Raw genomic sequence first — 23,681 nt, 5'->3', positions numbered from 1 at the left:
GAAGTAAACATTTTAAGTAAACTAAACAAAGCAAGTACACTGTTTATGGCAAGCCGTTTTGACTTTTATTCATTCTCAGGATATGAATTCTTGATATCAACAATTCAATTTTTACTAGTTAAAATGTTAATTCTTGATATCAGGAATTAGATTTCTACTAGTAACAATTGTTATTTTTGATATCAGCAATTACATTTCCACTAGTAACAATGTTAATTCTTGATATCAACAATGACATCATCACTCGCAGAAATTGAATTTTTGATATCAGCAATTACATTTCTACTAGTAAAAAATATTATTCTTGATATCAATAATTTATATCCTGGGAATGGCAATAGGCAAGCCGTATTGACTTTTATTCATTCGCAGGATACGAATACTTGATATCAGCAATTCAATTTTCACTAGTTAAAATGTTAATTCTTGATATCAGGAATTGGATTTCTACTAGTAACAATTAGAATTTTTGATATCAACAATTCAATTTCCACTAGTAACAATGTTAATTCTTCGACTCGAAAAACCCGAAGACTCGAGATGAACTAATCAATTCTCTTTCCGGCTCAGACTGCATAGGTTAAGCTTATGGGTCTGTCACGTGATGAACGAACGACTCGAAAAACCCGAAGACTCGAAACAGGTGAACTACTTGACTAATTCCAGTACAGAACCTATAGGATGTTGCGCATGCGCGACTGAACGAATCACTCCCCGAGACGACTCGTTCCTCCCGAGTCACATTAAAGATTCGTTCAAAATGAACGAATCGTTCAAGAACGACCCAACACTAGTAACCACTGAAATTGAGCACATTTATCTCATTCAACAGATACACCCCAAACTTTAGCACGTTCCTGTCTGTCACAACAAGACACATAGCAGCCAATAGCATTTCACATCGAAGCTGATATAACGCTTCTTCAGGCAGCAGTTTTTTTTTTTTTGTTGCATATTTGAGATGAGACAGTGATCAGATTTGGGCCTGTTTCTGACACAAAGCAATTGATTGGCCTTGAAAGACTTGGATGTTTTGAAATATTAGTAATTTAACATTTGTATCCGTCAGTTTCGTTTTTTTTTTTTATGCAGTTGATGCACTTGCTGGATGGTGAAATTGTGATGAAACAATGGGTTTGATGGAACCACAAGCAGTTCTGTCTTGGAAAGGTTGAGTTGAAGATAGTCCTTCATCCAGCAAGAAATGTCTGTTAGACATGCTGAGATGCGAGCAGCTATCGTCGGATCATCAGGATGGAATGAGAGGTAGAGTTGAGTGTCATCAGCATAGCAGTGATATGAAAAGCAAAGTTTCTGAATGACAGAACCTAGTGATGCCATGTAGACAGAGAAGAGAAGTGGTCCAAGTACTGAGCCCTGAGGCACCCCAGTAGCTAGATGTTGTGACTTGGAAACCTCACCTCTCCAAGATACCTTGAAGGACCTATCTGAGAGGTAAGACTCAAGCCACTGGAGTGTGGTTCCTGAGATGCCCTTTGCCAATAGGGTTGACAGGAGAATCTGGTGGTTCACCGTATCAAAAGCAGCGGACAGATTCAAGTATTGAAGATTTGGAAGCCGCTCTTGCCAGTCTTAGGGCTTCAACAACAGAGAGAAGGGCAGTCTTGGTTGAATGTTCACTTCTGAAGCCAGACTGGTTCCTGTCCAAGAGGTTTTTCTGTGTTTTTTTTTTCTGCTTAAATGTTGAGGGAAAGATATCAGTGTGAAGGGATGTGTTAATGATGTGAGTGAGTGCAGGTAGATGAGATGGAATAGGATCAAGTGGACAAGTAGTAGGATGATTGGAAAGGATGAGTTTGGAGACTTCAGCCTCAGAGACTGGAGAGAAGGATGAAAACGAGTGTATGTTTGCTGGTGTGTTTGATAGTTTGTGGTGTGGAGAATTGTGCACTGATGGTTGCAATTTTATTAATTAAGAATGTAGCAAAGTCATCAGCTGTTAGATTTGATGAAGGAGGGTGAGGACAAAGGAAGTAGGAAAGTGTTTTTAAGAGCATGCGAGAGTTAGATGAATTGTTAAATCAGTGAACTAAGAATTTTATTTCCAGGACAAAGGGTTTTAAAGTTAAAATCAAAATACATTTTTTTTTAGCTGGTGGTGGCACTATAGTGTTGGTCCTAGAGACACCGAAGTCGGACTGCCTTTATAGCTATGTGTGCCAAATTTAATAATTTCCCTATGTACGGTTCACAGGCCTGCCATGGATCACCATTCGGGAAGACGACACGGAAGAAGAATAAAAAGAAAACCAACAAAGCAATACGGCCTATGCACCTTCAGTTCTTGGCCACGATTAAACAAATAATACTAACTTCTTCAGTAAAACAAAAATTAGCAGATATTTCAGTGTAGGCAAGTGTGAGAACATTTACTCTTGGCTAAAACTGCATAATCGTCACTGTTTAAAATAAATATAGACTGATCCTTATCAAAGCTATAAGTTAATAAATCAAGAGAATGGAGGATTTTATCTTTTCATTCTTTGATTATCATTACAATCACTTGAAGAGCTAATGCACAGATCCAATACACTGACACAAATCTACACAGAGTGCAAGTACAGAATGTGTGACTTTGGTTGCACTTTATTTTACAGTACATGTACTTACATACTTACAGTGTTCTTACCTAAGAAAACACTGGTAATATAATGTAACTACATGGGGTAGGGTTAGTACCTAGTTATTGTAATTACTATAATAAGTACATAGTATGTACTGTACACGAGGAACAGGACTGTAAAATAAAGTGCTAACGTGACTTTTTATAGCATATGTTACCACTAATAAACAGTATTATTGCTTGTCATGATTATTAGATCAATTTTTTCTGACGTCTATAATATAAGGCAGAGCTGGAAGCCTAAAAAAGGAGAGCTTGATTATATCACTGTAAAAAGAACAATGAAAACCAATAAAGGGAAGTCACTTAAAGGAAGTTTTATATATTGAAACCCAATACTGTCAATAATTAACTAGCTATGCAAACAAACCAGTGTGACATACTGGTGTTATAAACACTCTGCTTACTGTACTGGATACAGTACTACCGGCACACAACCCTTCGTAACCCTTGCAGCAGATCCAGTGCCTCAGAAACAACACAATATGGTCTGGTCTTTTCAGCAGGGAAGGTGTTCTTAAATGAGCTGAAGAAAGATGATGTGCATTGAAATTTTTTTTTTTTTGCATTTATATTTATACAACATCTAATTTGGCCAAGCAGTCTTTCAAAAGTCAAGTATTTCAAAGGGATGTTCCTTTGTATATTTGTGCATGTTCCATGAAATGTACGCTGCTTTAATAAAATAATATTTTGATAAAGTTTTTTCATAAATAAAGTTGCTACCTAAACTACTATAGAATATTTATTAATGACCATAGCTTTTCATATGGAAGAACCTTACTATATATTTTAGATAGTATAGCTAGGTTCGACTGTAATTAGCAGAGAACAAAATCAATATTTTGGTTATGACTATGCTTGTGCAGAACAAGAATAATCATATAAAATAATAGGCCTATTCTTTAAAGCAATTATTTAAATAATTCTTAAACAAAAGCGTGTGAGAGCTAAGGGCTTATGACATAAACAAAAGTGATGCCATTTTAATGGTAGCTTTTTAATATTTTTAAACGCCCATTCACACAGATTGAAAACAAGACTATGCCCTCCCACTGATATTCTTATAATAACAACCCCGAACTGAGGCGCCAACTGAGCTTCCTCAATTACAATTGCTCGCTTTATATTGAATTCTAAACGCTTGTTTTGGTTTCATCGAGCAGAATTCAGCAGAGAGCTACGTACCATCCGCGTCACCGACGGCGTCCTCAGTGACGTCACAAGCATTTTGGGCGATAGGAGCTCAGCGAAAGCCCAGGCGCCAACAAGACATTTCTAATATACTGTGCTGGAGTCCATTTAGGGACGGGCGTAGTGACGTCGGATCTATTTATGGAAATTCGCAAATTGGCATCATCTACCGAGAGCGCATGCTTGAAACGCTCACAATGTCCAGTAAAACGTAGCCATAAGCATATTAAAGAATACTGTAACTGGAGGCAAAATATAGATATAAATTATCTCCTGATGGGGAACGCTTAGCAATTTCTTATTTAATGAGTCAAAGTCTCTATTTCATTACAGTATTACACATTAGAGTGTTTGGTCAGGCTGTAATCCATATGTCCAGAAATGTAACTAAACTAGAGTCCCAGTGCGGAGTGTCTAATGCATTGGACATGACAAGTCTGTCCGGGCTTTCACTGCAGAGATCTATCCTTGACGTGTGCAGGAGGGAGGGGTTGATTGATGCTTGCTTTTGCGTCTCTACATCATGAGAGCGAGAGAGGGATGAGTCACTAACCGGCTGATATAACACAGCACTGCAGCTCCTGTGCAGAGCATCTCTGAGCTCACTGCCAGGAAAGCGCATCTGTCATACTCGGCAGATTATTACTTATACTTGACAATGTGATTCATATTAAACTATATTCAAGGTAGTGATCGTTCAGATTTGAGCTGAAGTCAAATAAAGTGGGAAAGTTATTTTTATCTTTGGCACTGTGGGTCTTACAAATTGCGCACAAATATCAACTGCATCAATGCTTTGTAAAACAAGATGTTTAAAGATGAAAGATATCGCCTTTATCCTCTGAATTCCCTGAACATTCTATTTACCTGTAAGAAATGCAGTCTTATGCGTGCAATCATCTCTAGATGCGCACAAGTCAGCGAGGCTTGAGTAATTAGTATTCACTTGATATAACAATCACATTTTCGAACGAAGCACTACTAACAAATGTAAACTTTGAGTGCTCCTAGATATTTTTTTCACAGGCCTTTAATGACGCTCACCTGCTTTTATTTAATGCGCCTTTTTAGATTAGACAGACTGTCTCAAATGCAACTGTCGCGCAATAACACAACATGCACATGCATGAGCGCGCACTTGACACCTGTTAGCTCTCGATGCGCGCGCTTCTGATGCGTGCCATTGTTGTGGCTCGCGCTGCGTGGACTACCTCGAAACTCTGACGCCAGGTCGCCATGGAAACTGCTTTAAGCTGCGGCTCTGAGAGAGCAGAAGGTGTGGGATATTTAAGAGTTTCAGAACCACGATCCGCCTGAACAGCGACCGGCTCCTGCAGCACTGCCCAGCTTCGGAATACAGCCTAATGAACCCTAAACGACTGAGCCAACGACCAGATCACTGTCGGATGAACCCTGGAGATCACCACTGACGCGCCGCCACTCCGACGATTCTGCTCATCCAGCGGTGAGTTGAACAAGTCCCATCTTTATGTGCACTTGAACTCGTTCGACTTGGCTTCTAATCCCACCAACATGACTAGATAAATAATCGTCGTTTAATGATGCATCTGTACTGTAGTAGTGTCAGGTTTTGACTTGCGAGTCGCTACAGTGCACTGTTTTCATTGGCAAAGTTTGAAAACCCCTTGAATGATGTTGGACTAGCAACGCAACTCTGATTCATGGAAATAATGAAAAAAGTGAATACTTTTAGGGTAGCCGAGTGATGACGACACCATGTTTACCATTAAATCGAATGCACAAATGATTTGTATGCACTCGTGATAAAAACGCGCTGTTTGATCTAACGTTTACGTCACGCATCCTGTGATTTGGGAATGTCATATCTGTTTTGCTTCTGACCGATCAGAACTTTAAATACACTTGGTCTGTGAGCAACTGTACGTGGTGATCAAAAAGGGATGCTATTCAACACAATACGGGCAAAATTTACTCTACGCGTTTAAATGCATCAAGAGGCATTATGCATTAGGAAGAGTGTTTTTTTTCTTCTGGAAGCTGCTGGCGTGTATCTGTGAATGGATGAGCAGAAGTACTCGGATGACTCACAGCGGTTTATTTGCGGGAGAGTGCGCGCATGAGGGGCGGGGGTGCTGCAGCGTCACACTGGACACATTTATGCGTGTGTCTGTGGACAGATGGCACCGAAAATACTAATACAGCTCTTTTGCACAAGTGCATAATCGCGGGGACAGTTATTTGAGGTGTTTGACTTTATATCTCCGTGGGATTGATTGAACTGTCGTGACGTGTCGTTCTATGACGTCATGAGGCACCGGGCCGCGTCACGACGCCCCCTCACCCGGTCTACCCCGCCCACTCAGTCGCGATGGACCGCTAGGCTCGTTGGCTGTCTGGTGTACAGGCTACAGAAGCAGATTTTAGTTAAGGCCAGCTGGGTTCATTTTGGTCAAGCATGTTCCCACACATCAGGTTACAGTGAATGTTCAGTGCCACGATGACTGCAGCTCTGTAGAGCATTTCAAAGGAACTATAATGCCACTGCGCATGTCTAAACATCTTTGACCCTGGACCATAAAACCAGTAGCAATAGCCAACAATACATTGTATGGGTCAAAATTATAAAAAAAAAAAAATTATGCCAAAAACCATTAGCACACTAGGAGCAGCAAACTGAAATGCCTTTTCCCCAGTGCAGTGCGCACCACTGGAACAGACCGGAAGAAACATCCCTGCGACCGGAGACTATAACTACCTACATGTTTTTTTGTTTGTTTCTTTCTTTTTTACAGATGTAGATCTGAAGATATGAAGGAAGCAGTCCCAGGATAGATTCATAAATAATTAAAACGTTCCAGTTACTCATAATGTTGTACTAAATGCACTTTTTTTTAGAAACTGGCCCAATTAACTTTTCCAAGCATTTTTATCACTGTTGCTGCTTAGTTAGCTGGCTAATATTGCCAGCCAGTCAGATTTCTTATTGGCTAAATTGAAAACAAGCAAACAAGGAAGTAAGTAAATTAATTAATTTAATTTTGTACTTTCCACACATTGTATTCTGTGGCAAAAGGTGTAATATATAAATGTTATACACTATAAATTGCATATATAGCTTGTTTGTTCACAGTTTTAATGCAGTACGCCAGTTTTAAAATCACTAAATTATATGCACTATTTAATACCAATTTGTCATATAAATAGTCAGCTTTGTGTATTCACTGAACATTTCATTAAGAAAAACTGCATTTTAAATACCACTTAATTAACTGAAAAATGATGTGTGGAGTCTTGGACACTTTATGCTCTTAATGGTGGCAGCTATAATTATAGCGTATGCAGAGGGACTATCAGACTCATATAACATAACTTTATAAAGACAGAAGAGTGCACTGAGTGCATAGTGTAAAGTATGTCATTTAGGACACAAATGATATAAAGAGAAACAACAAAAGTGCCATTTAAGTGTTAACAGGTCAGATGTAGAATTTTCTGTATGAACACAAACATTCAGTCTTCTAAACACAGTAACATGTTATTGTCATTTATTTTTCATGTACATCCTCAGTGTACATCCTCATATATTTTTCATGTACATCCTCAAAATTCACCAGCCAAACAGGCCTAGAACAGTTCCTCGACCCGTACCCGTTTTGGGGGCACAAACACTCGCTCCTGCTATTGTTCTGAATGAGTTTGATAACTAGTTCCAGTGACGGCACTTTCCAAACCAATCAACAGCAGTATGGGCCTGACCCAATACCCACACTTGTGGTCTTTGTTTCTCATCACTGGTCTGCGTACATCACATGTTTCCAGTATTTGGCCCAAGTGTTCAAGTGGCCGTAAAGTGAAGGCCCCAAATGTGTATAGAACTTTTGGTTAACCAATGGATCACACTTTCAACATAAAGCTGTAAAAGCGCAAGTAAAGTTTTACAGAGCTTTATTTACACATTTTCATTTGTAATAATTTGCATACATGTACTATCTAATTCAGCTGGAAGGTTTTCCTTGAAATCTTACAATTTATTGGCACATAAGTTCCTGAACATGAAGAATAATAGGATACTACTGTTCCAGGGCAGTCTTAGTGAGGTGTGGATGTAGTGTGTTAAGGGCACTGAGATTTGGCATTTGTCAGACCTGCGATAGTCTTGCACTCGTGTATGACGCTCTCTAGTGGCCAAGACTGAAAGTGTGGGTTTTGGGACAGGCCCTATAAAATGGTCTATAGCAGGACCGTGCAACTCTGGCCCTCCAGATCCACTTTCCTGCAGAGTTTAGTCTAATAAAACAACCCTAATCAAGTTGTAGTAGCAGCACATTTGTTTACAGCCCAACTAACACATTCAGGAATGGCCCACATATGTTTTACTAGCTGGGAATATTTTGCATAACGTGATCGCCTCCTGAATGAAACAGATGAATACACTTGAATGTGTGTAAAATCACACTTGAATCACACTTCATTATGCTGACAATAAGCCATTTGGCTAAAATCTTAAAGCCAATTCTGAGTCATCTGAAAGCCAACTAATAGCTCTGTGAAGCAATTTTAATTTTTTTATTTATTTGTTTATTTATTTTTTTAATAAAAATAAATTTATTTCACGTTTATTTTTAATGTTTCTTTATTAAGTTTGAGATGCTGAATAATCAGCTAATCTGTTATGACTTATGTATAGAAATGGCATGGTACATGTATAATACTGAGCTAACAACAGTTTAACATAAATCATTACCAAAAGTGAGCTGTCCAAAATTTCAGAAGTGTACAATGGATGGTTTTTGTCTTTTATGAGTAGTCCCACAATGTTCTGGAATGTTCCAGAAAGCACTAGAATATTACAGAATATTTCATAATGTTACAGAAGCTTCTAGAATCTTCTCATCCTTGCAAAAGCAAAACATCTTTAAAAAAAAAAAACATGCAAAATTAGTACAAAAACTGATCTGGACTAAACCAATATTTCATAATTAATGATTATATGACATAAATATTTACCAAAATATCGATGGTACGTGAAAATAAATAGTACAATAAAAAACATGCAAAATTAGTACAAAAACTGATCTGGACTAAACCAATATTTCATAATTAATGATTATATGACATAAGTATTTACCAAAATATCGATGGTACGTGAAAATAAACAGTACAATTATAATTAGCACCACAGAATTACTTGGTGTTTGTTACATTGTGTTACAATTTTATGTTGTCATGTTCAGAATTTCATATGAACTTGACACTGTTGCAGCCTCAGAAGTGAGGAAATGTAGAAAACAGGAAACCGCTCTTATGGCAGCGGAGGGAGAGTTCACCACTGATGTAGTGATGAAATTAAAGATGAGCGAGAGAGAAAGCTCCTGCTGGACCACACGGAAAGATCACTACTGTGGAAGTGACGAAATTAAAGATAGAAGGGGGAAAGAGCACTCCTGCAGGAGCGGAGGAAGAGATAACTAACTTGGTAGTGATGAAATTAAAGATAGAAGAGGAAAATAGAAAGAGCGCTCCAGGGTAGAGAAGAAAGTAGAGGTGGTAGAGAAAAGAGAACCCCGGTTAAACAGTGGCTGTGGGAGAGAATAAAAGCTTTTGTATTGCAAACAAGCATGTTAACCTGTTGCTATAAATAGAGTGTATTGACTATAGCCTGTCGGGTCTCGGGTCTGATCACCTGTTTCTTGCTGTCTCTGTGTTGTGTGTTGTGGTGCATGGTTCAATTGACAGCTCGCCACGTGCGCATATGTCAGCATGATTGTTTCCCCGCCCTCCTTGTTATCTGCTCGCCCCTTGTTTCACACCTGGTTCTGGTCTTCTCATTAGCTTCTCCTTATAGCTCCTCGTGTTTCTCTGCCTTTTGTCAGATTGTTGTGATTATTCCCTTGCTCTGACTGTCTATGTTAGTATCGTTTACCTGCCCTGTCTTGTCTCGTCCAGGCTCCAGTGCTCGTAGCTGTTTGTTGTATCTCCCGCACCTCTCTGTGCGTGCAGGAACCCGTGGGCGTCCTCCGGCATCCGCCTACCCTGGGACTCTGCGGTCTCGTTGTTGGGCTGCTCAGCCTCTCGCTCGGATTAGCAGCTGCTTTCCCCCCATCTGGGTGGTTGGGAGGTCCACGTCCTCACTGACTGTCCGCGAAGGCACTCATTGCCCGCGGTGATTTCTCTGTTCAATAAAGCCTCTGTTGTACCCGCATCTGAATCCAGCCTCGTTTCTCCGACAATAGCCTCCTTTATTTCAGGTCAGTAGAAGATTATGTCTTACAGGCTACTTATGAATTATAAGGATAGTGTTCAAGCTACTATTTAAAGAGGAATCGATTATGGTTGTTGAAGTCGTAGTCGTCAGTGTTATTTTAAATACTTAAGATGTAGATGTGTAAAACAAGGTTCGATGAAGTTAATTCTTGCACTCTCATACTCTAAACTAGTGAAGCATGAAAGTTTGTAAGAGTGTCCCTTTCAGATGCAAAATTTATGGGAGGAAAGTATTTACATAAATCGTGCAACATAATTTACTAAGGTTTGCGCTAGTCAATTTACTGGTATTTGCACCATTATTTACACTAAAAAAAGCATGTCTTAACCAACTTTGTGCTTGACATGACTGCATGAATTCTTTCCACTCATATCAATTTATTTGGAATGCCAGAGGAAGACATTATCCAAACATATCCTTACGATAATTTGTGCTGCTCTTTTTAGATTGCGTTGGTCATTATGGAAATGAGATGTTGCATCTGTGTTCTTTAATTTGCGCATTGTCACTTGCTCAACCGCAGAACTTTCCACTCCCATCAGTGCTTTTTTGGAATTGCGCTCTCGGGTTAATTTGCCTTGTTTAGTAAATCTGCCCCTATGTGTAGTAGCCGACTTTGTCGAAGCCATTTAATGAAGCAATATTTAATATTGAACACACTTGCCTGTGATTTTTCCAGTGGTCCTAAAGACCTTGGTTAGCCAGTTTAGTTGTGTTTTATTAGGGTTGGAGCTAAACTCTGCAGGACAGTGGGTCTCCAGAAGCAGGGTTGCAGACCTCTGTTTGGTCTGGGTATCAGTACACATTTGACAACTACAGAGACCAAACTATACAGTTCAACAGCTGTTTGTTTAACAGATGAACGAGAAGGCAAGGGACGCTAAAGGGCTTCTGAAACTGATAATTTGCAACAGGAGATCATTTTCCTGAACTTGCATTTAGAACTTAATTTGTTATGAATTTTCAGGAGTCGCGGCAGTAGAGGCGGTGCAACTATAACGACATGTGAATAATCCCGCCCACTCTAAAGCGGTACTGAACTGCAGTGGAAACACAAACCGAGCCGAGCTGTGCCGTGTCGTGCCGAGTCGTACCACGCAGTGGAAAAGCGCCATTAGATGATTGCCTACATTGCCAAAAGGACAAACAACTTTGGAAAACATTAAGGGGCAGCAGCTGAAGTGACCTTTAGATTAATCATGTAACCCCAGAGATATCTAACTATTGCATACTGTATGTTAGAGGTCTACACGGAGGACCCGAGACCCGAGGACCCGGGACCCGACCCGGGATCCGTACGGGTTCGGGGCTATATTTTAAATGGTCAGCCGGGTCCGGGTCGAGTCCCAATCTATTACTTCGGGTCCCGGGTCTGTTTAACATAGTGTGTAATACCGAGTCGATCGGACTCGGAGAACACCCGGCCGTTATCAGAGTCAGTCAGCGCTGTGCGTGTGTTGTTTTGTAACTTTCAACTTGTAAAATTAGGATGAGAAAAGTGTGAGTCCGTAATTTGAAATAAGGTGGGAAAAAAAAAAAACACACGAGCGACATCATCAGAAGCAGGGTGGACAGAGTTAATGCACACGCACGGTGATAATGGATACCTTCATGAGTTATGTGAATTATTATTGATTATTTTTCAAATAATACAACTCGCCCTGTTAGGACAAGGGCACGCCCTGCACACTTCCAGGATTTTGAAGCTTCGTTTCATACTTAAGCTTGGTGGGAGGGGGGAAAATGTTGTGGTTGCTAACCAGTTCTTCGTTGTTATTATCTGTTGTAGTAATACTGTCGTGAAGTCATGCTGATGTGCATGCTACACAGTTGTACCGTATTCCGTTGCTGTTGCCGCTGAAGTTCCTTGAGTAAACTAGCATTCACCCGAAGCTGTGTTTTCATGTGTTTTTGTTGAACATAACATCCGGGTCGGTTCAGTGTAGCACATTTACGGGTCTCTTCGGGTTCGGGTACGAATTTTTGGACCCGTGTAGACCTCTACTGTATGTCTTGGGTATGACAAATTCCTGGAAGCAATGACGCCATGTCTGTGGGTTGACCGACCAATCACTACAGTGACGAAGGAGTCCTGTCTCCTTTATCTTGTTGCGCCTGGTCACTTCCACATTCTCAGCATATCTCCGGGCTGTGCTTTTCCACTCAAAAAAAAAAATCCTGGGCCAGTTACTAGATCCTGGTTCCAAATCAGACCCAAAACCTTGCTGGTCTCGAACAAGGGAACCTATGATGTCAGTATGTGGACCACAGTTTAAAAAGTACAATTTTTAAAAGCTGTCGGAGTTAAGGTAAATCAACATGGCTACTCTTTTACTCTTACTCAAGTAGTTTTTTTGGACAAGTACTTTTACTCTACTCGCACTACATTTTTTGGAAGGTAATGGTACTTTTACTTGAGTATATTTTTTCAGTACTCTTTCCACCACTGCAGTTCAGCAGTGGCCAGCAGAAGAGACCAACACTCTCCTTCTGCAAGAGATAACAAGTAATTGCTGTCACATGTTGGAGACATAGAGGGTTCTGCTCCCTGCCAGTGGAAACGTGAGCCAGTTCTGAAGGAGTGCCACGCTTGGCCGAACACCGGCTCCAGCTCCCAGTGGAAAAGCAGTGCGTGTGATGCCATAAAAAAGAGTTTGCAAAATAATGGCAAATAAGCTGTCATAGAAAAATAATTATATGGTAATTCTATCTGCACACACATGCAGCTTCATTGATAAATGACTTTTATATGGTTTATTATGGTGAGTCAAAAACTTTTACTGCTGCTTGCTTGGGTAACTCAGAGGTTCTCAGAGAAATTTAATCCATCTGGATTGGATGTCTGAGATTGCCATATTATTTTCCTCAATGCTTCTCTTCATTTATTGTGACCTTTCTCAAGTACAGTAACTATTTTCTTGTTGTGTGGCTTGTGAAGGTCATGATCGTGTAAATTAATTGCAGAATTAGGTAAGAATATTCATATATTTATACTTTGTTATTTATTCTAAATAATTAACAAAATAGATAATTACATTGTGGTAAAGCAACTGTTTTGGATATTCATGGGCATGAATGTGTATATCAGGCCATAAATACCAAAGAGCTATGCATGGATTTTTGTTGTGTTGTTGCCAACTCTCTTGGTCCTCATGCCACTCCCTTGCTTTATAATTTATACTTTCTAATAGTACAATGTACAATGTCAAAGGCTCCCAAGCTCCCTCTGGTTTGTTCAAACCACAGGGCAAAGGTAGGGCAAAGATGTTATGAGTGAGCCCTCTCAGCCTGCCTGTCCCGCATATAACAAGCTGTTGAACAGTATATCCCATGCCATGGACAGACTAGATCTGCACTGGTGGCGCAAGAGATGGGAGTTCACTCATCAGGGCTGTACAGTGCGACATATATGTCGCACGTGCTACGAAAAAACTGGTCTGTGCGATGAATAAATTTACCACTGTAGCACGCGTGCGATACAGTTTTGCATGTTCATAACACAGCCGCTTAATAGTGTGAAGTGATTTCGTTGTGCTTGTTTGTGTGTGTGAGATTGATTATACTTGGTAGTTAGAGGTGTGCGATATGACCATTTTTGAATGTCTCCACAATCTGCTTTTGAAGAAATATCGTTGTTTCGTGCTACAGCGCACATTCTATCAGCTGCAGTTCTGGCGCCTCCCTCCGTCTCAATATAATGTACAACGCCACATGCATTCACATCAGTGTTAGCTCAGTGATGGTTTGTATTTTTTGTGCTCTGTATGGAACATCAGTGCCTGTTTAAGTGATGAACTCCATTACTTGTGTTTGTTTTCAGACATGATAACAGACGTTTTATACTTGTGCTACAACTTTTTGGCCTGTGCTACAAAACTTTCAACCTCTGTAGCACCAGTGCTATGTGAAAAAAAAGTTAACGTACAGCCCTGCTCATGGAAGGCTCAATGAGCGATTTCTGTCTGGACACAACTGCCCTGCTCCCATGAGTCTACCGCTCTTCCCTAATCTCCACGCTTGGGTAGAGAGATTGTGGAGGAAACCATATTCAGCTTACATTTATCCTTTTTTAACACACAAATTATGTCAATATGTAGGGATTGCACGAGCACAGATATATGTCAATGCCTCTTATTGATAAGATACTTGCGTGCTATCTCTCAGAGAGGCATCCGCTTGGAAATCTCTGACTCTGCCATCCAAGCCCTTATGTATGCCATAACATTTGAATGGGAGGGCATATGCAGCAGCGGGTCAGGCTGACCTGCTGAAAGATTTGGATCAGGGCCAGGGTTTGCCCTAAAGGTGGTGTCTTAGCTGCGCAGCACCATGGATTTAGCTCTCTGGGCCACCAGACAGACAGCCACCAGGATCAGTCAATCTAAGGCAGTGATGGTGTCCACAGAGAGATATCTGTGGTTGAACCTAGCTGACATCACGGAGGAAGAAAAGAGCTTTCTCCTTGAAGCGCCAGTCTTGCCTTCAGAGCTTTTTGGCACATCTGTTGAGGCAATGGCCGGGAGGTTCAGGGAGGTGTGGGCGGGGTTGGCAGGCTTTAAGAAATATTCACCACACCGATCCAAATCTTCGCCGAAAGCCTCTGGGGAACCTTGTCTGTTACAGACTGAGGACTGGAGGAAGAGCCAGAAGGTGAGTGCTACCTCTTAGACCCATCTAGGACCCATGTCCTGTGGTATCTGACAAGAAGACATTAGCAGTAGATCATTTAAGTCAGGGGGTCTCCAACCTTGCTACTGAAGAGCTACCACCCTGCAGATTTCAGCTCTAACCCCAATCAAACACACCTGAAACAGCTAATCAAGGTGTTCAGGTTGCTTAATAATTACAGACAGGTGTGTTGGAGCAGGGTTGGAACTGAAGTCTGCAGGATGGTAACTCTCCAGGAGCAGGGCTGGAGATCCCTATTTTAAGTCCTGCAAGTTATGAGGTGGGGCCTCTATCGATCGGATTTGTTGGTCCAGCACATCCCATCGTTGCTCAATCAGACTGAGGTCTGGGGAATTTGGTGGCCAAGGCAACACCTTGAATTTCTCATCATGTTCCTTGAACCATTCCTGAAACCATTCCATTCAGTTTTTGCAGTGTAACAGGGTGCATTATCATGCTGAATAAGTCCACTGCCATCGGGGAACACCATTACCCTGAAAGGGTGTACATGGTCTGCAACAATCTTAAGTAGGTTGTACATGTCAAAGCAACATCTACATGAATTTCAGGACCCTATGTTTCCCAACAGAACATTGCCTAGGCATACAGTAGCACTGCCTATGCCAACCTGCCTTCTTCTCATAGTGCATCCTGCTGCCATCTCTTCTCCAGGTAAACAATGCACACACACCTGGCCATCCACCTGATCTAAAAGAAAGAGTGATTCATCAGACTAGGCAACCTTCTTTCATTGCTCCAGGGTCCACTTCTGACACTCACATGCCTGTTGTAGGTGCTTTTGGCCAGAGTTTGTTCTTACACACACTGTTTGTTGTTTATCAATTGAATTGTCCAAACTAATCTCCTACAATTGAAAGGGCAAACCTTTTAGAAGCAACTGACTTGCGCTGCAAACAATGGAAGTCACCACAAACAATATTGTATGCTCTGTGGGAAGCTTGGCAGTCCTGCATCATCTTTAATTGACTCTCACTGATATGTGCAGTGCTGTGAAAACTGCCCTAATGAACACCATGAGTGGGTTTTTTGGCCATGCCATAGAACAGTAGTCCTCAACCCTGTTCTTTGAGCCCCTGCAACACTGCACTTTTTGGATGTCTCCTTTATCTCACACACCCATTTCAGGCCTTGGAGTGTCTACTTATGAGCTGATAACCTGAATCAGGTATATTTAATTAGAGAGATATACAAAAGGTGCGGTTTTGTGGGAACTACTGCCATAGAAGCTTTTGCTGAGCGTGGTTTTGCTTCAGTACAGGTCAAAACAGTCACAGGCAATGGAATATTTCTTGCCAAAAAGAGGCAGTGTCACTGCTCCACAGAAAGTGTTGGCAAAATCACAGCACTCCTGAGCCTTGGGGTAGGCAACTCTGGCCCTCAAGATCCACTTTCCTGAGTTTAGCTCCAACCCTGATCAAACACACCTGAACAAACTAATCAAGGTGTTCAGGATTAGTAGAAAGCTACAGGCAGATGAGTTTGATCAGGGTTGGAGCTAAACTGTGAAGGAAAGTGGAACTTAAGGGCCAAAGTTGCCCAGCTCTTTTGCATCCTCCCATGGTCATTTGCCAGGAGCAAGAAGGTGCCCTTTTGCACCTTTTTCACAAGGGTAGAGGTGGTAAGTGATTAAATACCAAGGATCTTGAAACTGTTCACCCTTTCCACTACATCTCCATTGATGTAGGGAAGTACCCCCACACTGCATTTTTGCACTTTGCATTTTGATATCTTTCTTATGAGACATCCATTTGAATTTCTTGGACTTTACTAATGAGCTGATGTGTTGAGACATCTAAAATGTCTAGTGATTGTAGGTACTCCAGGACCAGGATTGGGAACCACTGTTGATCTTATGAGAATCGGTGCTTTCTGAAGTCAACAGTGAGTTATTTTGTGTTCAGAATTAGATTGTTCTCAATGCTCCACTGGTCCCATGTTTTAGACAAGTTTACTTTACAGAGAAAAAAAAAGTTTAAATATTAAAATACTGTGTCAAGGAAAACCATTGATAAGGTTTTGGAGAAAACCTTTAAAAGCTCATAAATCAGTGTCTGAATTAAAGTGAGCTTCAGTCTGGAGTTTGTATTTATATGTGGCTTCTTTGGTGCTTTTGAAAAGCTTTTTATGTTTTGAAGTTGGATCTGGTAACACTATAGGCCTCTTTATCCCCCAAATGCAGAGTCCCATGCTCTCAGTTAAAGGTGAACATCTTTTTTAAAACCTAATGTTTCTGACTGGGAAAAACAAGTATTCTCTTAGTGACGATAACATTGTCTACACACTAGCTGATGTAAGACTGCCAACGTATGGTCTTCATTGCCAGTATTAGAGCCATGCTTGCAAATAGGCTCTCATCAGTGTTTTCAAATGAGTCACAAAATAAACATTAACACTATTTCAATTGGTTTCAGTGCATATCCTTCCTTGTTCAGGTTCTTCACAGTGTCAGCTATGTTGTCATAAAGCTGAGACCACAAAACTTGTCAAAGTATTATTCACAAAAGACTACTCAACAATTTACCCATGAAGAGGAAATATATGAACCAGTGGCTCAACATTCCCCAGACTTGTTTTTTTTATTTATTAAACTATTATAAACTAGATGTATACCAATTATATGTTTTGTACCTGAATACATTTAATTTAGCATAAAGGTCATTACATAAAAAGACAAGCAAATGTGGCTACTATATTGCACTTCATTAAACATAACTAGAATGTTATATATGTTGCCCATCTATAATCAATTTTCTCTCTGTGTTCCTCCCAGATCTTGTGAACATAATAGAGATGGAAGATGATCGCCGGTTTCACAAACTGACACAAGAACAGGTGGACACTTTGGACCAAGTTCTTACAGAGGTCATTCCCATTCATGGTAGGGGTAATTTCCCAACCCTTGAAATCAAGCCTAAAGACATAATACATGTGGTCAGAGACAGACTGATTTTGAAGAAGATCAAGGTGAGAGATGTCCGTCTCAATGGCTCTACAGCCAGTCATGTGCTGGTCAAAGAGAATGGCACCAGCTACAAAGACTTGGATATCATCTTTGGTGTGGAGCTTCCCAAACCAGAGGACTTCCAGATTATCAAGGAGGTGGTTTTGGGCTGTCTGCTGGACTTTCTACCTAAAGGTGTCAACAAAGATAAGATTACAGCTCTCACCATGAAAGAGGCATATGTACAAAAAATGGTCAAGGTCTTCACTGAGCATGACCGTTGGAGTCTTATCTCCCTTTCAAACAACAGCGGTAAGAACGTGGAGCTCAAGTTTGTCAACTCTCTACGACGCCAGTTTGAATTCAGTGTGGATTCCTTTCAGATCATCCTGGACAGTATGCTACAATCTTATTTGGATGCTGAAAGGAGGAAGATTGTGGAAGGGCAAGAGGGCCAAGATTCTTCTTTAGCTCAAAGTCAAGGAATTCAGACAGTCCTAATGGATGAACCACTCCTCAGCTCTTGTGACACAGGGCATCACCAGGAAAGTGACATCAACATGTCCTGCAAAACTGATGATATTCAGACTTTTCGTGACTCTCAGTGTTATTGTAAAACGAGTCAGAAAGAGCAGTCTAAATGTTCAGAACAAGAACCAACACTTGAAACAGACAAAGATGTTGAAACAGAGATGGTTCAAACCACAACTACGCCTGTATCTATGGAGAAAGTATCAGAGCACTCTGTAATGGTGCATGTGGAGGAAAAGAATGAACTTCATGAAAATGTGTCTTTGCAAACTGGGACACTGCTCGAAGTAAATACAAATGAAACTGGTATGGACTCAGGGGAGGGAAACGAACTAGTTGGGGTAAAAACTATGTCTGTTAAGGAAACAAATCCCAACGTTAAAACATATATTCATGAAACCGATTCTGACAAAACAGAATACATGTTAGACATAGAGCCAGTTAAATCCCAACCATGGCTTGAAATGGTACATACAGACTTTTCTTGTCTTTCAACAACCGGGACCTTTGGTGAGCGATGCACATTCCAACCTGCTCCCATTACATTTCTTACACAATCAGCACTAGAATCATATGCGGAGTATCCTTTGCCACCCCCTGCCAAGAAAAACAGCCAAAATTCACAAATGGTTGTTCTCAAGCATTCCTCACCCAAACCTCCTCGGAAAATGTCCAAAAAGATAACTCTAGTACCGAGTTCACCAGGAAAATCAGTGGCAAGTAATTCCGATGTTAATACTTGTCAGGTTTTGCATCCACCTAAAGCTTACCCAAAAGAATCATTACCTATGCAGGTTAAAATGTCAGGTCTTACCACAAAAAGCTTTGAATTATCCAGTGCCTCAGAAAATGACTCTAAAGAGTCTAAAGAACTAGCCAATTGTACCGAAACGTTTACTGTTGCTGCTCCAGAGAATGGTATGCATTCAGAAAAGACATTGTACATGAGTCTATCACCAGAGGAAAGCCTTCAAAGTCGAGAGCAAACTTCAGAACCAGAAACTGGTGAAGCAACTCACGTCACTATTCTAATTCCTACGTCCAATCCCAATAATCTCCCCAAAAATCAAAATAGGATAAACCAGGCTTTTAATGAAAGTGTTCAGACAGCACAGTGTCAGGCAATGGTACCTCTTATTAATGTGAATTCTGAGCCTTTATTTCAGGCAAATGACAGTTATGACCTCAACTCAGCCTCTCCCAAAAAGAAAGATATTGAGCCTTGTGCTCAAGTTGATGATGCCACATCACCAAAAGATCTTACTGAACCCTCAGAATTAGTCACTATGGCAACAAATTGTGGCTCTCAAATGCAAAAACCACTGTCTGCAGACCTTACTATTGACTCACAAACGGTAGGGACTAATTCATCAGGCTCTGAACATATTATATCACTTCAAGTTCACAACTACCCCGTGTCCACTCTGCAGACTCAGGAACTTCTTGTGCCAAGTCCACAGACTAAAGAACCTCCAGAACTATTATCACTTGTCTCCTTACCACAAGTTCAGAGCCTCACAGTTTCAGCACCACATTTTTCAAAGCCACTAGAACCTTCCATATCCTCAACAGCAAATCTAGAATCTTCAAGAATCTCAGAACCTGTTTTAGAACCATCAGTTATGTCTCTGGATGTCATAGACCCCTCTGAAGTATTCTGTGAAGTCGCAGAACCATCTGAACCACTTTCACAGGGTTTGAAACTCTCTGCAGCATCGATGTCACATACATTAGAAACATCTATGTCATCAGTAAGTGAGGAGGTGGTTTCCAAGATATCAGACCCATCAGCTTCAGACATTAACGAGCCCATACGCCCTTCAAAAGAGCTGCCTTGCATTACAGTGTTGGCTGAGAGCATGTATGGTGACTTTAAGCAAGCTATGGACCACCTACGTTACCGGCTAATAGCGACACGCAACCCTGAAGAGATCAGGGGTGGAGGCCTGCTCAAGTACAGTAATCTGCTTGTCCGGGACTTCAAACCTGCCTGTGAAACAGAAATTAAGACTCTTGAGCGCTACATGTGTTCACGTTTTTTTATTGACTTCCCTGATGTGAATGAGCAGCAGCGCAAAATTGAGTCATACCTGCGCAACCACTTTATTGGAGAGGAGAAAAGTAAATACGATTACTTGATGACCCTTCGGAGAGTGGTCAATGAGAGCACTGTGTGCTTGATGGGGCATGAACGCCGTCAGACTCTCAATATGATTACCATTCTAGCACTTAAAGTCCTGGGTGAGCAGAACATCATTCCCAATGCCAATAACGTTACCTGCTACTACCAGCCTGCACCATACATGACAGACCACAACTTCAGTAACTATTACATTTCAAATGGCCAGTCCCCACTGATATACCACCCCTATCCACTACACATACACATGCAGTCTGGATTAGTTTAGGTCTAAGTACATTACGTAGATGGGAAAATGCACAGGGAAATCTCTGAATCTTGCAACCTAAAATATCTATCACAAATTATCTACCCTTAAGCATGTGTCCCAACACTTAACTGAAAAAAAAAAACAGTTAAGTACCTACCTGTTGGACAACAGTGTGTGTCAATTAAGATCTGGTATTGACTATAAGTGAGAATTACGCATACAAACCATTGAATATGAAGGTTAAAACAAATGTCACATACATTTAATTGAAAAAAAACAATGACAAGGTAATTGGCTTTAAAAAAGGAAGACGGAAAAAGACTGCAATATATAGTGACTACAAAAATAAATTAGGAGGAAAAAAACTTGGCTAGGCCTGTTCTTGTCTTAGTAGCTGAAAAGTTATGTTGTAACAAACAAACAAAACATTAGAAAAGGTAAATGCTTTTGATAGAAACACTATTTTCAATAATTTAATGCTTTATTGGCATGACAAAAAGTGCAAGAGAAATAATCAGCATGCAGCCAACACTTTATTACATAGTAAGGTACTTTTGTTGTCAGAAACAATTAAACTGATTGTTCCCGTCTTGTTATGCTCTAAGAAAGTTCAGTAAGGTCAGTGTTCCATTCAGTTTTTCTGATTTCTGTTTGAATTAAGTATTTTATATGTTGTGATACTTCTTAGTACATCTACTGGGTATGTGTATTTTTATTTAGAATATATGCTTATTAGTAGATTATGAATGATGATTCCAGGGATGTCCAGTTGTGCTCCTTGAGGGCCACTGTCCTGCAGCGTTTAGCTCCAACACACCTGCCTGCAAGTTTCCAGTGATCCTGAAGATCCTGTTTAATTAGGACTAGTGCTGAATTCTGCTGCAAGGTGGCCTTCCAGGAACAGGATTGGAAAGCCTTGATGTATTCAATATCTCACAAGAATCATACATCTTCAGAATATGAGAAAAAAAAGGTCCATTCCTCATCATATGACTAAATGTGACCCTGGACCACAAAACCAGTCTTAACCAGTCTTAAGTGTCAATTTTTCGAAATTGAGATGTATACATCATCTGAAAGCTGAATAGATAAGCTTTCCATTGATGTATGGTTTGTTAGGATAGGACAATATTTGGCTGAGATGCAACTATTTGAAAATCTGGAATCTGAGGGTGCAAAAAAATCAAAATATTGAGAAAATCATCTTTAAAGTTGTCCAAATTAAGTTCTTAGCAATGCATATCACTAATCAAAAATGAAGTTTTGATATATTTACGGTAGGACATTTACTAAATATCTTCATGGAACATGATCTTTACTTAATATCCTAATGATTTTTGGCATAAAAGAAAAGTTGATCATTTTGACCCATACAAAGTATTGTTGGCTATTGCTACAAATATACCCCAGCGACTTAAGACTGCTTTTGTGCTCCAGGGACACAAATGAGAGATTTCAGGAAAAACTATCTAGTGATCTACAAATGTTTGTTTGACCAAATGTACAATATGGAATGCATTAAATTGATGTAAACAAATCTCAAATTTGACAGAGTGAGGTACAAAGATTACTACCAAACTTGGACAAATACATAAAAGAAAACAAACCAACCAACTACAAAAGAAGAAAGAATAAGGACGTTTGCTGGTGTCTTTTGTGTATCTATGGCGCACAATGTTGATTTTACACGGAGAGTAACAAGCAGTCTTCTTTAGTTTTCTTTTCTTATACTGTAAATGTAGCCTCAAACAATCCATGTGAGGACATTAAATGATGTTATTTAATATTTCTTTGTATTTAACAGAACCATCAATGGTGCTGAAGACTTAAATACATTTCCACCCTTTTTTTTTACATCTTTGTGACAAAAATGCATATATTTTTCCAAGAACTTATGTGTAGAACTGTATTATAGCCTACATGAAAGATTGCACCAGCCACACATACAGTATACACAGATAAACATGAATAGAAACTATAAAGTCAGGACCAAAAACATAAAAGTGTGTATCGTTGGACATCAATATGGCATGAAGATTACTGAACTGTTATTTTCAGTTGAGTGATTATTATAGCAACATTTATTAAAGTGATTTGCCTAAATAATACATTTTTCAGAAGCAAGAGAAAATATACACAACTTGTATGGCATGTTGGCTTCACTGAAATTGTATAAAGAAATTTTATTTTTAGGTTATCTTGAGTACATAGTGAAAGTATTAGCAAATGTTTGACCTTGACCTTAATAAAATGCAAAAGTTTCATAGATCTTAGATAGTTAGATAGTTATTCAAACCTGTGGAGTTACTTTTTCCTGTGCAGACCAACAGTTTTTGTAAAGTATTGGCTTGATTGTATGATGATTTAACATTCTGTTTTACCTTTATGTAATCGTCTACCTATGAAATACAGCCAAAACCTGTAGTAACACTGTGGTTAGAAATAGGTTTAGACTGAAATGTTTACCGAGATGATGTACACCCATCATGAAATACTTAAAACAGTTTATATGACCAAAATTATTTTTGCAGGAAAACATCAGTGCCTAAATGAGCAGGAGAAAGCTGAAAAGAAGGTGACAGAAAGGACAATGCTCCTGCAAATGCAGCAGTCAACTTTTTTTTTTATTTTCAGGTGTACATGATCTCCTCTTCTCATGCTATTTGTGTTGATGTCAGATGTAGTTCTGTGCTGTGGCTAGTTTTGTTCATTTAATAAAAAGGATAGAAAAAGAATAGACCCACTTCATTGCATATGAGTATTGATGTTCTGTTTATGTAAAATATAAGATATTGTGTGTGAGTGTGTGTTTCAGGTATATACTACGCTATGGGGACAAAATGTCCCCACCATGGCAATATGCTAAATTTTTTACCTTGTGTGGACATTTTTTTCCGGCAGCTTATAAATCATACAGAATGAAGTTTTTGAAAATGTAAAAAGTCCTATAAAACCTATAGTATGAACCTATAAAACATGGAAACACAATGTGTGTGCTTGTGTGTGTGTGTGTGTGCGTGCGTGCGTGTGTGTGTGTGTGTGTGC

At 39.9% G+C, this 23,681-nt stretch overlaps 1 protein-coding gene across 1 annotated transcript; it reads left to right on the top strand.

Moving 5' to 3' along the window:
* The first annotated feature begins 5,082 nt into the window (after positions 1-5,082).
* LOC107753211 (uncharacterized) lies at positions 5,083-20,866 on the top strand. The gene is made up of 2 exons (XM_016569338.1): positions 5,083-5,303; positions 17,545-20,866. The coding sequence occupies exon 2, from the start codon at positions 17,565-17,567 to the stop codon at positions 20,652-20,654; it is 3,090 nt and encodes a 1,029-aa protein (XP_016424824.1). The 5' UTR covers positions 5,083-5,303; positions 17,545-17,564; the 3' UTR covers positions 20,655-20,866.
* The last annotated feature ends 2,815 nt before the right edge of the window (positions 20,867-23,681 follow it).

Source organism: Sinocyclocheilus rhinocerous, unplaced genomic scaffold (assembly GCF_001515625.1).
Source record: "Sinocyclocheilus rhinocerous isolate Xijiao unplaced genomic scaffold, SAMN03320098_v1.1 scaffold1402, whole genome shotgun sequence".
Lineage (NCBI taxonomy): Eukaryota > Metazoa > Chordata > Actinopteri > Cypriniformes > Cyprinidae > Sinocyclocheilus > Sinocyclocheilus rhinocerous.
The sequence above is the reverse complement of the archived record's forward strand: the minus strand, read 5'-3'. Positions and strand labels throughout refer to the sequence as shown.

Excerpts from the sequence above, each read along its gene's own strand:
- LOC107753211 (XM_016569338.1), top strand. The coding sequence starts at position 17,565 with ATGGAAGATGATCGCCGGTTTCACAAACTGACACAAGAACAGGTGGAC.